This window comes from Myxine glutinosa, chromosome 4 (genome assembly GCF_964187855.1).
Source record: "Myxine glutinosa chromosome 4, kmMyxGlut1.1, whole genome shotgun sequence".
In the NCBI taxonomy this organism is placed as follows: domain Eukaryota; kingdom Metazoa; phylum Chordata; class Myxini; order Myxiniformes; family Myxinidae; genus Myxine; species Myxine glutinosa.
In genome coordinates this window covers 15322985-15339194 of record NC_136264.1, presented here as the reverse complement: position 1 = coordinate 15339194, position 16210 = coordinate 15322985, and the positions used below count along the sequence as shown (strand labels likewise).

The following is a 16210-nucleotide window of genomic DNA, read 5'->3' as shown; positions in this document are numbered from 1 at the left end:
TTGGGGCTGGGAAATATCTAGATTTAGACAATTTTACAATATCTCAAGCAATCAAATTTGCTGCTCGCACTCTCGGTGTTGAGGAATATCTAGATTTAGACATCATTTTAAATTATCTCAACCAATCAAATTTGCTGCTCGCACTGTTGGGGCTGGGAAATATTTAGATTTGGACAATTTTACAATATCTCAAGCAATCAAATTTGCTGCTCGCACTCTCGGTGTTGAGGAATATCTAGATTTAGACATCATTTTAAATTATCTCAACCAATCAAATTTGCTGCTCGCACTGTTGGGGCTGGGAAATATCTAGATTTAGACAATTTTACAATATCTCAAGCAATCAAATTTGCTGCTCGCACTCTCGGTGTTGAGGAATATCTAGATTTAGACGTAATTTTAAACTATCTCAACCAATCAAATTTGCTGCTCGCACTGTTGGGGTTGGGAAATGTCTAGATTTGGACAATTTTACAATATCTCAAGCAATCAAATTTGCTGCTCGCACTGTTGGGGTTGGGAAATATCTAGATTTAGACAATTTTACAATATCTCAAGCAATCAAATTTGCTGCTCGCACTCTCGGTGTTGAGGAATATCTAGATTTAGACGTAATTTTAAACTATCTCAACCAATCAAATTTGCTGCTCGCACTGTTGGGGCTGGGAAATGTCTAGATTTAGACAATTTTACAATATCTCAAGCAATCAAATTTGCTGCTCGCACTGTTGGGGTTGGGAAATATCTAGATTTAGACAATTTTACAATATCTCAACCAATCAAATTTGCTGCTCGCACTCTCGGTGTTAAGGAATATCTAGATTTAGACATAATTTTAAACTATCTCAACCAATCAAATTTGCTGCTCGCACTGTTGGGGCTGGGAAATATCTAGATTTAGACAATTTTACAATATCTCAACCAATCAAATTTGCTGCTCGCACTATTGGGGCTGGGAAATGTCTAGATTTAGACAATTTTACAATATCTCAAGCAATCAAATTTGCTGCTCGCACTGTTGGGGCTGGGAAATATCTAGATTTAGACAATTTTACAATATCTCAACCAATCAAATTTGCTGCTCGCACTCTCGGTGTTAAGGAATATCTAGATTTAGACATAATTTTAAACTATCTCAACCAATCAAATTTGCTGCTCGCACTGTTGGGGCTGGGAAATATCTAGATTTAGACAATTTTACAATATCTCAAGCAATCAAATTTGCTGCTCGCACTCTCGGTGTTGAGGAATATCTAGATTTAGACATCATTTTAAATTATCTCAACCAATCAAATTTGCTGCTCGCACTGTTGGGGCTGGGAAATATTTAGATTTGGACAATTTTACAATATCTCAAGCAATCAAATTTGCTGCTCGCACTCTCGATGTTGAGGAATATCTAGATTTAGACGTAATTTTAAACTATCTCAACCAATCAAATTTGCTGCTCGCACTCTCGGTGTTGAGGAATATCTAGATTTAGACGTAATTTTAAACTATCTCAACCAATCAAATTTGCTACTCGCACTCTCGGCGCTGAGGAATATCTATATTTAGACAAAATTCAACTTCCAAAAAAGACAGGCCAATAAGAGTCAACTTCCAAAAATATAGTAAAAGCAACAATTAAAAAGAGAAAATTTAAAATATAATATTTGAAGAGAAAGTGTCCAATTTCTTCCCCTCGCCCTCACCCTAGCAGTACATCATCGTAGAATGAAATACTAGTCTTGCTTGTGATGGCTATTGTGGGACAGATCAAACAATTAATGGGTATAATCAGCAGATCGTTGATCAAAGTATGCTTACCGCCATGGTAAAAGGAGGAGAAGCTGATGCCTCTGGCGTTAACCCTTCATTGGAGCAAAAGAATGATGTTCGATGGAATGCTCTGATGAAGGGTCAATGCCCAAAACGTCAGCTTCTACTTGCTTCCCATGGTGGTTAGCATACTTCAATTTTTCACATTTGCAATTTGGACGTCAAACAGACATTTGCACGGCTGATGCAATTTAAATGCTCTAATGGCGGCGAGGTGCTCCATTTGAAACTGTTTGTTCGATTATATGTAGCTTTTGATGCCTAAGGTCTGTAATACAATTTTGTATTGGTGTCAATGCTTTGCAAATTAGTAGTAGAATTCAGGCCAGTCACAAACGAATGCATGAAAGGTGCTTTGTTAATATCCATTGCTGAAATAATGACTCCAGTGTGGTGGATATTCTGTTTGTTTTTGCAGGTGGGTTCTGTGGAGGAGTTCCAAGGGCAGGAAAGGCGAGTGATAATCATCTCGACAGTGCGAAGTGCTACAGAGTACCTGGATTTTGATAAGCGTTTTTGCCTTGGATTCATTCAGAACCCAAAGGCAGGTCTCACCTGAATAATTCACTGTGTTTCTTTGTTATTCACCTCTCATTGCATTCATCTTTGTGCAACCGCACACATGTTCTCTGATGCAAGTGTGTGTGGAGTCACAAAACCAATTCTAAGCTTTTTTGATCTGTACTACTTCTTATTATTATTATTCTCATTTTTACCATTCTGTTCAATGAACTTTATAAATTCCATCTTCAAAACCTTTTCAACTCCTCCCGTTGATTGGCTCTAATTGTAAAATATTTTTATTTCATACATCATAGGCTGGCGTGGGGGTGAAGAAAGAGAGGAGGGGGGGGGGAAGGGGGCAGGGGACTTGGTGCTGAAATGTATGCAATTTATCGTGAGAAAAGGAAGAGAGCAAGGGTAATAGGAGGGAGAGAAAGGAGCGTTACATGATGTGTGGGAGGGTTGAAGAGAGAACGGAAAGAAGATTGGGCGATAGGAGTCGAGTGATTGATGGGGAAAAACCCAGTCGAGAATGAGTGGGTGGATATGGGGTGTTCAACCATTTTCCCATGTTAGTGTTAAAAATAAATGATAGGGCTCCTCAGTATTTGTTATATCCTCATGGAATCTCCTTTGGCAGTTCTTCAATGAGTTAGGAATGCGTAACCCTAACACCATACTTGGTTACGAGCTTGTCATGTCTGGTGACATGTGGGACCTGTTGTAAAACTTGCACCACTCCGCTTTCGCCTGTTTTGGGCCCACTGACTGATAGTCGTCCAGGTGGTTTCTACCTCCATCAATCGGTTCTTTTTCCACCGTACGCCACCAGGTCTCTGTCGGTCTTCCAGCCCACCTTCGACATTCAGGCTTTCAATTTATCACTCTTTTTGTGTGCCAAATTCATCTCCACCTCTTCATTTTAATTCCTCCATGATGCTTCCTTTCGAGTCCTCCTTTTTGCTCACCCTATCTGGCCGAAAGAGTCGCAAAATCTTTGTAACAGATATAAATAAAGGACTCTAGTTTCTGCGCAATGACTGGTGAGTTTACATGCTTAACAGCCAAATAGTAGAACTCTATACTATTAAACTACAAGTATCGATAGCATTTGGTTTGCTGAAAATGTAAAAGCATTTACTGGTTCCTCGACAGATTTGTGGAGTTTTGTTTTTCTATTTTCTCTACTTTTATCTGTTCTCATTAACTTTTATTATATTACAATGAACTACCTGGTGAGTGTGTATATACATTAGACACCTGATAACGTAGTACTGCATGCATGTGATGTGAGCAGAGGTTTAACGTGGCTCTGACACGTGCCAAGGCACTGCTGATCGTCATCGGAAATCCGATCACCCTGGGCAAAGATGAAAACTGGCGCACGTGAGTCCACCTCCAGCTTTTTACTCAAAACACAATTGCACTGCTTTTACTGGTGTTGTCGTTATTACTCCCACTGAATGAATGAATGATCGTTTTAAGGCCATTTTCCCTGCTAGAGCGGGGGTTAGCCTTGCGGGCCCCATGACAATCATGGTTCCCTGTTTGAGGCAATGTTTTTATGGCCGGATGCCCTTCCTGACGCCAACCCTTGGTCGCCTCTTACGATGCGCAGGGATACGGTGTACCTATTCTAAACCGGGGTACACACCGTGATCATTCATCCCGGCAAGCTGGTACTCAATTTGCCGACCTCGGAAGGATGACAAGCTAAGTCAACCCCCCTGGCGTTAATTCAGCGATCGATCGGGATTCGAACCCAGGATCCTAGGATCCCAAGCCGGCACCCTAACCGCTAAGCCAACACCAAGCTATGGCTATGTCACAACTGCCACTATCGCCTTGTTATTATTGCACAAAGATACGTCATTCAAATATAGCACGTTCAGCTGAACAGTGGAAGTTTGTTTGTGATTTAAAAGTACCGATTGTTACACGATAAAATAGGCAACTTTGTTTCCATTTTCCACAAGGTGATAAAATAATGATATGCACAGTCTACACGAGATTGCACCAGCAAATGCAATTCATCAGACGACCTTATAAAAGACTAGCGGGTGTACCCAGTGTTGCCCAGTGCTGTTCTAATCCTGTTGGCATTTTAAAGAATTAAAAAATTTAAAAATATATATTTGTGGGGGCCGAAAATACTTTTTTGTGGGGGCTTAAAACACAGCCAAAAAATACACCTACTGAGGAATGGGTTGGGGATAATATACTGTAATATTGCCTTTCAAAGGCTGAGGCTACTGAGGCTGAGGATACATAGATACAAATACTAAGGCACAATAGAGCGATTATAAAATAAAATCCAACTTTGTATTTTCAAAAAATGGTTTTGCTTAAAACACTTTCCAGCCCTCACTGATGAACCTCTGAAAGTTTGACAAAGATGCATTTGGCCGTCTGAGAAAAATGGCGACACAGACAGACAGACAGACAAATATCTCTCGGAGTACAGATGGTTAATTTACACAAAGCTTTAATTTTTAGTTTTATGCCTTTTTAATTTTAAACAGGTTAAGGCTCATGTAAGAGATGAAAGACAGAGGGGGTGACGTTAATACATTAATGTAGCAGAGGTAGTTGGAATACAAAAGCTAGAAATGGGGACTAATGAGAACACGTAGAGCATAAGTAGGGCCATACAGACAGGAAAAGGGAACCCTGTAAGTCGACAGGGATCGGTGGAAAATGCAGGTGGACAGGAAAGGAAGTAAGAATATAAAAGATCTGGAATAGGAATGGGGGGCAACATATGAGATGGCAATGGCTCACCAATAGAAAGGAGTTGAAAAAAGGAATATGACTGGACACAGGAAGGTGATTCCATGGTTGAGAGAAGATGGGGACAAAAGAGTGGAACTGAACAAGTAGATTGGATTTGGGGATGTTAACAAGATATGGGTTGCTAACTGAGCACCTGCAGCCCGGTTGAGCTGCTCTTGAGGGACAAATGGCTGAGAGCGGAGGTTATTGGGGTGATACTATAAACGAGGCAATAGAAAACTCTACTAGATTATCAACCTGTCTGTGGTAGGAGATTATCAGGCCTTGCACTTCTGGCTCCTTTTGAGTGTCACCGGTTATCCTCAGGGCTTTGGATTCCACCGCTTCCAAGAGTGCAAAGTGAGATCTCGCAGGACAAGACCAGAGGACATCCATGAAACTATGGATGAAGGCTTTGTACACTGTTGTACACTGAGCTATATATAGCCAAGGAATTAACTTCATTCTCTGGAGGCCTGTAAGGAACCTCCTTTCCCTGGAGGCCAGTTCAGATATGTGATCAGCCCAGGATAGGGCCAAAGCGGATTTAGTCCAAAAAGCTCAAAAGACAGCACCACTACCAGAGGATGATTGCAGAGCCAAACTGGAAGGTTCACCATTAATTTGGTCTTTATGTAAAGATAGAGCTTGTGTGTGTGACTTTTAAGTATTGAATGACACATTTGAGGTAATTGATCAGTTTCATATGTTCCCCAAAGTGGCAGACAAGAATGTGGCTGCAACCTACCTGTCATTGGTGTTAGAATCTTTATGGCAAAGAGTAAGGTCATCTGCAATTGACAATTGAGTTTTCCAAAGAGCCATGTGATCATTAATATAAACCAGGGACAAGACAAGTCCCAATACACTGTTTTGTGGAGCACCAACCTATGGGAAACGAGCAGGGGATTGCACACAATCGAGGACTATGCATTGCTTGTGAGCATGGAGAAAATCCATCAGCCAGTCAAGAAGATGACTCCAGGTGCCTTTGCTAAATGTCTTAACGATTAGAGTTGGGCACCAGTCGGTGTCACATGCCCAGATGTCCCTTGAGACCACCCTGACTTCTTTTGTGAGGCTCATTGTCCATTGCTGAGTTAGCAGAAGTAGCATATACAAGATGGAGTGGTCAAGACAAGACCCATATTGGTGATCTGATGTTAAGGAGTTAAAAAGATAAGACTTGAAGTCTGCTAAGATTAGTGATTCCATTACGTTGCGGCTTATGGGAAGAAGGCTTACTGGTCTGTACTTCATGTGTCAAGCTTGGCACCCTTCAAAATGGAAAGGAATGATGTAAGATACCTTCCCAGAATCTGCAGAAGAGGAGTGAAAGAATATCCATTTGAGATGCGCAGGTTTTGAGGAAGAGCGCACTGATGCAATCGGGACCTATTGCTGGGTGGGATGATGAGTCAAGTTTGTGAGGATATTTTTCCACCTTTTGCATATGAGATGCTCACCTACTCTGGGAAGTTGTCTGTTGGAATTGGGGAGGTGGGGGGGGGGGGGGGGGGATGTAGAACGAGGAAAGGTGGATTGTGAGCCCGAGCCCTTTCAGCAAAGACCTGATTCAAGCATTCCGTCTAAGAGGAGCTGCGTCCATTGTAACTCCTTTCTTGATGACTGTGGAAGAGCTTGTTTCTGAGAGTTTTAACAATTTACCACTTGGACTTAGAAGAGATAGAGAGACTTGACCTTTGACTCCTTTTATTATAAAAAAAGAAAAAAGAAAACGTTTGGAGGATAAAACCAAAGCACATTTCAAAAGAATACAATAAAGTTGCAGAAAATCAAAAAGGAGAACAATCAGTGTACTGTAACCCAGACAATGGAATTGCAAAATGAAGGAGAAAACTACAATAAAAAAGAACATTTACTCGATCAAATACATTCTTCAGTAAAAGAAGAAGAGGACACAATCTTATGCAAACGATATAACCATGAAACAAATCTTCAATCGTATTGCAGAAGGGACAGAGCACTGACATGGTAACATCTAAGATTCTAGACGATTAACAAGGGTATTTGTTGGCAATAGCCAGTGAGCAAGTCTCCATTGTAAGTCACCTGACCTTTTTGTCATAGGTGTGTAATACACATTGCTTTCCATGCAGGTTCAGGAAGGGTGGCATTACCATGTCATAACTCCTGCTAGGACTGGTTTTCCAAGCAGGGAATATAATATTATTCCTAGTTTTTAGTTTAGTTTTTGGACTAAATCTGCTTTGACCTTTCCTGGGCTGATCACATATCTGAATTGGCCTCCAGGGAAAGGAGGTTCCTTATAGTCCTCCACAGAATGTTGCCTCACCACAAGCTTTTGTATACATATGGGTGAGATTTTGACCAGCAGGCCTAAGTTTCCAGCTTGCCCATATGCGCTCATTGCATTGTAAATGTGAAAGATCCTATAAGTAATCGTTCAAAAAGAAAAGTCTGAGTATCGATCGCAAACAATTTTACTTCCTACATCTTTGAGGTCTAATCGCATTTTACCCGACCTCTGCTACTTACTGTGTCTTGGATGTTTGCTTGTTATTTTTTATTTATTTATTTTTATTTTGTTTTGCTTCATCCATATATTTTTCTAACCTTCTCTTAGCCCATTACCTAGAGTGGCTGCATGCCTTGTCTGGGGAGATATCCATATATTGAAAAAAAATTAAAAATAATCATAGACCCTAGCTATAGACTGAGACAATGGGATGTGTAATACTGCAGACATAGAATGAAGTTAAAAAGTGAATTTTAAACTTAAGGGGACTCATTTTGTTACCCGCTGCAAGAAATATGGAACCTGACACTTTATTTATTTATTTATTTTTGTAGTGTGCATCTTCAAAATGCATCTCTTCCAACTCGATCGCCATCATTTTCTATTCCTCTCCCACATATTGTTCACTGCTGTCTCATCAGACATTGAAATTCATGACTTTTGATATTCCACAAACCTTCCATGTTGACTTTTCCATAATTATTCCAAATAAATGGAGTCCTGACAATCCACATACGTGTGTGACAATAGGTTCATCGAGTACTGCGTCAGCAATGGAGGAGCCACCGGAGACATGGAAGGCTTTCAGGGAAGTGACGGAGGTGCAGCGGATCTATCACAGATAACCCATAGGATGGATAGAATCAAATTGGAAGGTAATCTTATGGAAATGTAAAATGTAATTTGTTATTATGGTTATAAAGAAACATTGCGAGTCATATGAAACTTGTACTTCAGAAATTGCAGATTCAAAATTGGATTCCAAACTTCTGGAAGCAGAGCTAGTCTCGGGAGAAATGTCATGACATATAGTCTAGTGGGTAGAAGGGGGGTCTGTGCACCCCCCTGAAATCAACTTCTAATCCATGTCTCTATATCAGAAAAAATGCGTAGAAAACGATTAGCGATGTTAAAAAATTCAAAAAGTGTCCCACGTATTATTTTTGTGCAAATTTATGCAAATTAGTGTCACCATTACAGAAAAATACAATTTTCACGATATCTCAACCAATACTGCAGATAACTGCACAAATAAGATATCTAGACCCATTTTTAGGATCAAAGATCATGATTAAACAATTATTGAAGTGACCAGATGTCTCCATGTCATCTCCATGACGCAGGAAACTTTTTCGACCCTAACAAGAGGAAGAATCAGAAGACCATGCTGGCTTCCAGAAAGAAGGTTACCCTCACAAGATCACAGGGAACGGTAATTAGGCATTCCAATACTCAATGGATCGTTTCCTTTTTAAATGGCATCTTGCACTTGTAATTTAATATGAATTTTGATGGTATACTCTAACACTGACATGTTAACTTTACTATTCCAGGTCATCCAGTATCGAGGGCAAAGCAATCTTCCAATCCTGCTTCTCGTCAAGTCTCAGAATCAAGATGAGCCATTAGACATGGAAGAACTCATGAAGTACTGCCTGATGCCTGTGCCCCCTAGCCTTGGGACTCCAGATGGTTTTTTCCGCAAGACAAACAAAGCCGCCATGATGCACTACCTTCTGAAAAACACCACCCGAAGTCTACCATACCCTGAGGATGCCCTGTTCATTCAAGACGGCATGGCACTGCTCCATGTTCTTCGCAACCTTCCCCCGACGTTGGGTGAGATATGTCTACAAGTGCTTGATCAGATGGTGGCCAAGAAACACTTCTTGTTCTCAACAGACAGTTACCATCCGGAATCCATCAAAGCCAAGGAGAGGTTGAGGAGGCAGCTTGAGAAAAAAGACAGCTCAGAAATGATCATTATAGCTGGACCAGCAACCAGGAGGCCAGACGATTTCAAGGGATTCCTTGCAAATGATGACAACAAAAAGCAGCTCTGCCAGCTTCTGCTGCAAGTATGGAGTAGTCAACAAGCCGTTTCGAGGCTGGAGAGAACTGATATGGCAGTGCTGATCGTGGAGGGGGAAGCCCATCAACTCATTTCATCAAATGGCAAGGTGAGTTAAAAGCTTATACTATTTCAAGAAACCTAAAAATAAAAGCATGAACCTATGTACAGTGCATTCAGAAAGTATTCAGCCCCTTCACTTTTTTCACATTTTGTTATGTTGCAGCCTTATGCTGAAATCGTTTAAATTCATTTTTTCCCTCATCAATCTACACTCAATACCCCTTAATGACAACGAGAAAACAGGATTTTAGAAAGTTTTGCAAATTTATTAAAAATAAAAAAACTGAAATATCACATTTACATAAGTATTCAGACCCTCTGCTATGACACTTGAAATTTAGCTCAGGTTCCTCCCATTTCTCTTGATCATCTTTGAGATGTTTCTACACCTTGAATGGAGTCCACCTGTGGTCGATTCAATTGATTGGACATGATTTGGAAAGGCACACACCTGTCTATATAAGGTGTCACAGCTGACAATGCATATCAGAGCAAAAACCAAGCCATGAGGTCGAAGGAACTGCCTGCAGAGCTCAGAGACAGGACTGTGTCGAGGCACAGATCTGGGGAAGCCTACAAAAAAATCTCTGCTGCATTGAAGGTTCCCAAGAGCACAGTGGCCTCCATAATTCTTAAATGGAAGAAGTTTGGAACAACCAGGACTCTTCCTAGAGCTGGCCACCCAGCCAAACTGAGCAATGGGGTGGGGGGGTGGGGGGGGTGGGGGGGGGGGAGGGGGGGAGAGGGCCGAGAGGGCCGAGAGGGCCTTTGTAAGAGAGGTGACCAATAACCCGATGGTCACTCTGGCTGAGCATTATGGGATATTGTGTGTAGATTGATGAGGGAAAAAATTAATTTAAACGATTTCAGCATAAGGCTGCAACATAACAAAATGTGAAAAAAGTGAAGGGGTCTGAATACTTTTTAAATGCACTGTATGTACTTCATTCATTACCTTAGCTAAAACAATCGAGTTAACCCATCTCCTTATTGATAATTGTCTGTAATCTCACATCCTTATGTGTGAGGTATCCTGCTTTCTTTCATATTAAACTGCTTTTCACAAAATTCAATGCCTTTTTATGTTTCAGGTTGAAGTGCGTGAGCTCACCACTATCTGCAGCGATCAGGAAGAGACAGATACAAGGGTGGTACTGTACCTTCATCACGCCGCCGCCCTCGGCTACAAGAATGCAGTGGTCAAAACCACTGACACAGATATCTTTATGATTCTACTCTACCACGCCCACACCATCAAGCTCACTATATACCTGGATATGGGATCAGGAAAGCATCGACAGCTACTCAACCTCTCTGAGTTTGCAGAATCCTTACGGAGGCAGAAGGGAGAAGATTACTGTGCCACTCTTCTTGGGTTTTACGTGTTCACTGGAGAGGACTGCACCAGTTCCTTCAAAGGCAAGGGGAAGGTGCGTCAACTTGAAAAGCTGGAGAAGAACCCCGGGTTTCAGGAGGCCTTCAGCCAACTCGGTGATGACTGGAACATCAAGCCTCAGGTGCTGCGGCAGTTAGAGCAGTTCACTTGCCTGATGTATGAACAGAGTAGCAAGTCTTCTGTGGACGTCATCCGTACGAAGCTGCTGTGGGAGATGGTGGGGGAGGACAATAAACTTACATCAAAATCGAAGGTGGAGCTGGCTCACCTTCCTCCCTGCCATTCTGCACTGAAGCCACACGTCCAACGTGTAAACCACCGTGTTGCACTGTTCAAGCGAGCTCATAAACCCCGCATAGAAAAGCCAAAACCCGACAGTGAAGGACAGGGATGGACGCTGATTGATGGACTGCTGGAACCGGTGTGGTCCTGTGGTCCTGTCCTACCAGCTTCTCTGGTTGATCTACTGTACTGTATAGATCCTGAAGAGGTGGACAGCAAAGATGAGGACAGCAAAGATGAGGACAGCAAAGATGAGGAAGAAGAAGAGGACGAGTTTGACACTGATGATTTCATTGAAAGTGAGGATGATGAATGATGGATGGTGGTAAAAGTCATTTGGTCACAAATATAGCACCAATATGGTAAAATTGCCATCAAAAGTCCCTCTTAATGTGTAACGTTGACCTAGATATAGTGACAAATCAAATTCTTGGTATTACAGGCACTTAAGAATTTGCAGGTTAACATGTTACCATGTACACATTTACTTTATCTTTGAGTGCTTTTCATCCCTCAGCCCAAATTGGGCTAAGGAGTATTGTCGTCCGGGCATCCGTCAACTTTTGGTTTCCGTCATTGTCAAGGAGAACGGCTTGTCCGATTAAATCCATGTTGGCAGTGTGTGTTGGGGTTGAGACGAGGAAGGTTCCTTTCGAAAATGGGCGCGCTGCGATTTTCAATATGGCCGCCACGGCAGCCATCCGGGCAGCCGTCAACTTTTGGTTTCCATCAATTTCGAGCAGAACGGCTTGTTCGATTAAATCCATTTTTACAGTGTGTGTTGGGGTTGAGTCGAGGAAGGTGCCTTTCGAAAATGGGCGCGGCGCTGTGATTTCCAATATGGCCACCATGGCAGCCATCTTGAAATTGGTTTCCGTCAATTTCGAGCAGAGCGGCTTGTCCGATTAAATCCATTTTTGCAGTGTGTGTTAGGGTTGAGTAGAGGAAGGTTCATGGGTGCGCTGCGATTTTCAATATGGCCGCCACGGCAGCCATCCGGGCGGCCGTCAACTTTTGGTTTCCATCAATTTCGAGCAGAACGGCTTGTTCGATTAAATCCATTTTTACAGTGTGTGTTGGGGTTGAGTCGAGGAAGGTGCCTTTCGAAAATGGGCGCAGCGCTGTGATTTCCAATATGGCCACCATGGCAGCCATCTTGAAATTGGTTTCCGTCAATTTCGAGCAGAGCGGCTTGTCCGATTAAATCCATTTTTGCAGTGTGTGTTAGGGTTGAGTAGAGGAAGGTTCATGGGTGCGCTGCGATTTTCAATATGGCCGCCACGGCAGCCATCTTGAAATTGGTTTCCGTCAATTTCAAGCAGAACGGCTTATCCGATTAAATCCATTTTTGCAGTGTGTGTTTGGGTTGAGTAGAGGAAGTTTCCTTTCGAAAATGGGCACGCTGCGATTTTCAATATGGCCGCCACGGCAGCCATCTTGAAATTGGTTTCCACCATGCATGGGCTGAGGGGTTACGCCCGCTTTGCGGTGCTATTTATTGTAATTATCCTTGACCCTCAAAATGGGTCTAGATATCTTATTTGTGCAGTTATCTGCAGTATTGGTTGAGATATAGTGAAAATTGTATTTTTCTGTAATGGCAACACTAATTTGTATAAATTTGCATAAAAATGATACGTGGGACACTTTTTGAATTTTTTAACAAAGCTAATCGTTTTCTACACATTTTTTCTGATATAGAGGCATTGATTAGAAGTTGTTTTCAGGGGGGTGCACAGACCCCCCTTCTACCCACTCGACTAATAATGGGATTGTTCATAAAACGAGGAAGTTGTCTGTGCCCGCACAGGATTCTAAACGGGGTAGGAGGAGGCAGAAATGCAAATGGCATCTTGTCATCGAGCCAGCAAGCTGGGAGCAATAATTCGCATTTATTGCCACATCTGATGCAATTTAAATGCCCTCACGGCGGCGAGGTGCTCCATTTGAAACTTTGTTCAATAAATGTAGCTTTTTGATGCCTCAGGTCCGTAATAAAAATTGTATTGGTGTCAAAGCCAGTAACCAATTGCAAATTAATGGTAGGATGGCTATGAACTCATGATGTTGAAGACCATTAAGTGATCAATACCAACCATAGCTACAGCAAGTGCAATTTTTTTTTACATATGGTATTTTAATTCCTTGATTGTATCGTTCTCATTTTGCACAATTGTCGTTCTTGCCTAACCCTAACCCCTTCTAGCCCGATCCTCAGAGGAGTTTCAGACCAACACAGACCTGGAATGGCGAGCAGATAGGTAATCTTCCCTTGGACCTCATTAGACGTCTGTAAAAATACTTGGAAACATGGAGAGACACCGCACTTCATGGAACACCTGAATATTTTTGCTATCCAAATATTGGGTCTGAAGATCAATCGTTTTCTTGTGCATTTAGAAGTGAAACCTCAAATAGCTTTACAAACAGAGGTAAGAATAGTAAATATTGAGAAAAGGCAGTTATTACAAAGTGGTAAAACTTTAAAAACCATAATTGATTATTATGTGTGATTTAAAAAGGCAGAGAGTTCCACAGTTGAGATCTGAAGGAATGCTGGCTCGATTGCAAAAGGTCTTCATATTCGTGTGTATGAGGAACTATGAGGAGATTCCTGCTGTTTGAACCATTTTTATCGCAAGAGTATAAAGTGTGATTTGCTCAGAAATATTGGCAGAAATCAATTTATGTTTGGCTTTGAAGGTTGTCAGTAATATTTTAAAACACTTTTTTATTTAATTCTGAGAACACATGAGGGCCCAAACAATGACCAACGTGTCACTCTTAGCAGCATTGAGTTTGAGAAAATTAATGGCCATCTATGTTTGAATTTCAAAGATACAAGCATTTGGAGATGCAGAGCAGGTTCAATGGACAGGTAGATCTGGGTATCATCAGCTGCTGGGATAAAGAGTTGTAGGTTGGACTGAAATTATGCCATTGTGAAACACATTATTTTCATTCAACTTGACCAGCCTATTTAGGCCATTGTATTTCAGTAAATTTTTCTATTTCTCCTCCCCATCTGATCTTTGATATACTTCTTTCAGGGTCTTCTTTAGGTTTCCAGTTTGTAGTTATTTTTGTCAACTGGTCGTCTTTTCTTGCCGTGTTCGGCTGAAATCCAGATTTTTTTTTTATTGTAATCAGAATATCAAGGAATTTTGCTTTCCATGTGATCAGTTTGTTTATCTATCTGTTCCTTTTGGTTAGGCGAGGCCAAAGTCTTTCCATGGCTCTTTGCTTGAAATTTAAATTTTTCTAACCAATGGTGGTGGTGGTTCATCATTTTCAGGGGGCGGTGTGGCTGTGCCGCTGGTGCAATGCCCCCCATTACCAGTCAGCTGATACTCACTTTGCCGACCTCGATAGGTTGACAGGCTGAGCCAACGCACCTGGTGTCATTTCAACGGCACGACAGGGGCTCAAACTCAGGACCCCAAGATCTCAAGCCAGCCACCTTAACCAATAAGCCAATATCAGGCTTTTATAATCGATGAATGTGAGACACAAAGTTTTTCACTATGCAAAGATTTTTAAGTGACAAAATCATGATGCAAAAAATACACCGATTCTATCAAAAAGCCTTTCAAATGTCAGTCATCATGTGGGTTTGGGCTTCAGAAAGGTTCTGATGCAGGTGCATCTCCCTTGCTTGTGAGTCACCACAATGTAAAGCTTGTCATCAAGCCAAATTGATTGTGACAGGCTTACGTGGGTGTAATACGGCATTTAATGTACATTGTGAGGGCTTGTACTCTACAATGCTTTGTATGTCGATGCTGTTTTTAATTTGCTGAAGATGCAATGCTAAAGATGCCTGTTGATTTTTTAAAATTATATATATATATATATATATATATATATATGTTGAAACAGCCGAAAATTTTATTTCATATTAAAAGCATGTTGTATTAAATCTGTGGTTATATTTTATTCATATATCAAAGACCACAGAAAACATGTTGCTTACTAATCCACAAAATGTCATTGCTTTATTAAATGTCCCATCTATTGGTCAGTCTGATTCTAATTGCTGACAATGAAAACTAATAGGAAAATACAGCTTAAATAGTGGGTTTGAATATCATGGGTGTTGACAAATCGCGGGGCAACCTCTTTGCTTACCAATTTAGTTGTCACGGAGGTTAATTTTGACCAATCACAGTTTTTGAGGTGAGCTGTGATGGTTATCGCACACCGTTAATAATGGCGAGGCGTTTTAGTCCCATAGGAAATTGGTTTTAACTCTCGTTGTTTTGAATATCATGGCATTTTCCAGGAAGTAACCCCAGGAGGCCAGACCATGATATTTAAGGGTTTACTGTATACAAAAAGAGAAAAAAATATATATAAAAATAGAGAAAAAGAGAAGACAGACAGACGATAAAAAGATTGAGAAAAAGATAGAAAGAAACATTCTACTATATAAGAGAGCACCACCATCTCTTATCTTCCACCATCCAAAACCTTGATCTTTTCTATCCCCGCTAATTTCACCCCAATTCCACTTTTTTGAAATACCAACTTCTGTCCTGGAAGTCCTTGGTGTCCTTGTGTTTTATACTTCCCCCACCCCCACCCCCCTTCCCACGCCTCCTCCCCCCAAGCCCTCTCCCTCCCACACATCTCCCTGCTCTTAAATGTTGTGTGCTCTCAAGTGTTTGTGTGCTTCCCCTTCTCTTGTCTTCCGCTCCCTCTTTTTATATATTTTGTTTGTCTGGTTGATTTGTTTGTGAAGTAAATGTCAGCTCTTTCACGAGCCTCGATTCAGTATACAAAAAAGAAAAAGAAAAAAAAAAGCTGTTGGTCTGTCTGTGTGTCGCCATTTTTCTCAGATGGCTGGACGGATCTTCGTCAAACTTTCAGAGGTTCATCAGTGAGTGCCTGTGAGTGTTTTAGGCAAAAAAAAATGAAAGACAGAATTCGACTCGACAAAGCTCGACAGACTACGATCGATTGAAGCACACGTTTATTGACTCTCCCGATACAGGCCCCGATTCACCGCAGCACCATCCGA

General features: G+C 41.4%; 1 protein-coding gene across 1 annotated transcript in view; it reads left to right on the top strand.

Annotated features, from left to right (window-relative positions):
* The window catches only part of LOC137424461 (putative helicase MOV-10), an 82588-nt gene extending 68226 nt beyond the window's left edge, over nucleotides 1-14362 (top strand). The window contains exons 19-25 of the mRNA XM_068111935.2: nucleotides 2240-2365; nucleotides 3623-3711; nucleotides 8129-8253; nucleotides 8722-8810; nucleotides 8932-9558; nucleotides 10604-11489; nucleotides 13397-14362. Of these exons, the coding sequence (XP_067968036.2) occupies nucleotides 2240-2365; nucleotides 3623-3711; nucleotides 8129-8253; nucleotides 8722-8810; nucleotides 8932-9558; nucleotides 10604-11489; nucleotides 13397-13455 (2001 nt within the window). The 3' untranslated portion in view covers nucleotides 13456-14362. The remainder of the gene's footprint in view (nucleotides 1-2239; nucleotides 2366-3622; nucleotides 3712-8128; nucleotides 8254-8721; nucleotides 8811-8931; nucleotides 9559-10603; nucleotides 11490-13396) is intronic.
* The last annotated feature ends 1848 nt before the right edge of the window (nucleotides 14363-16210 follow it).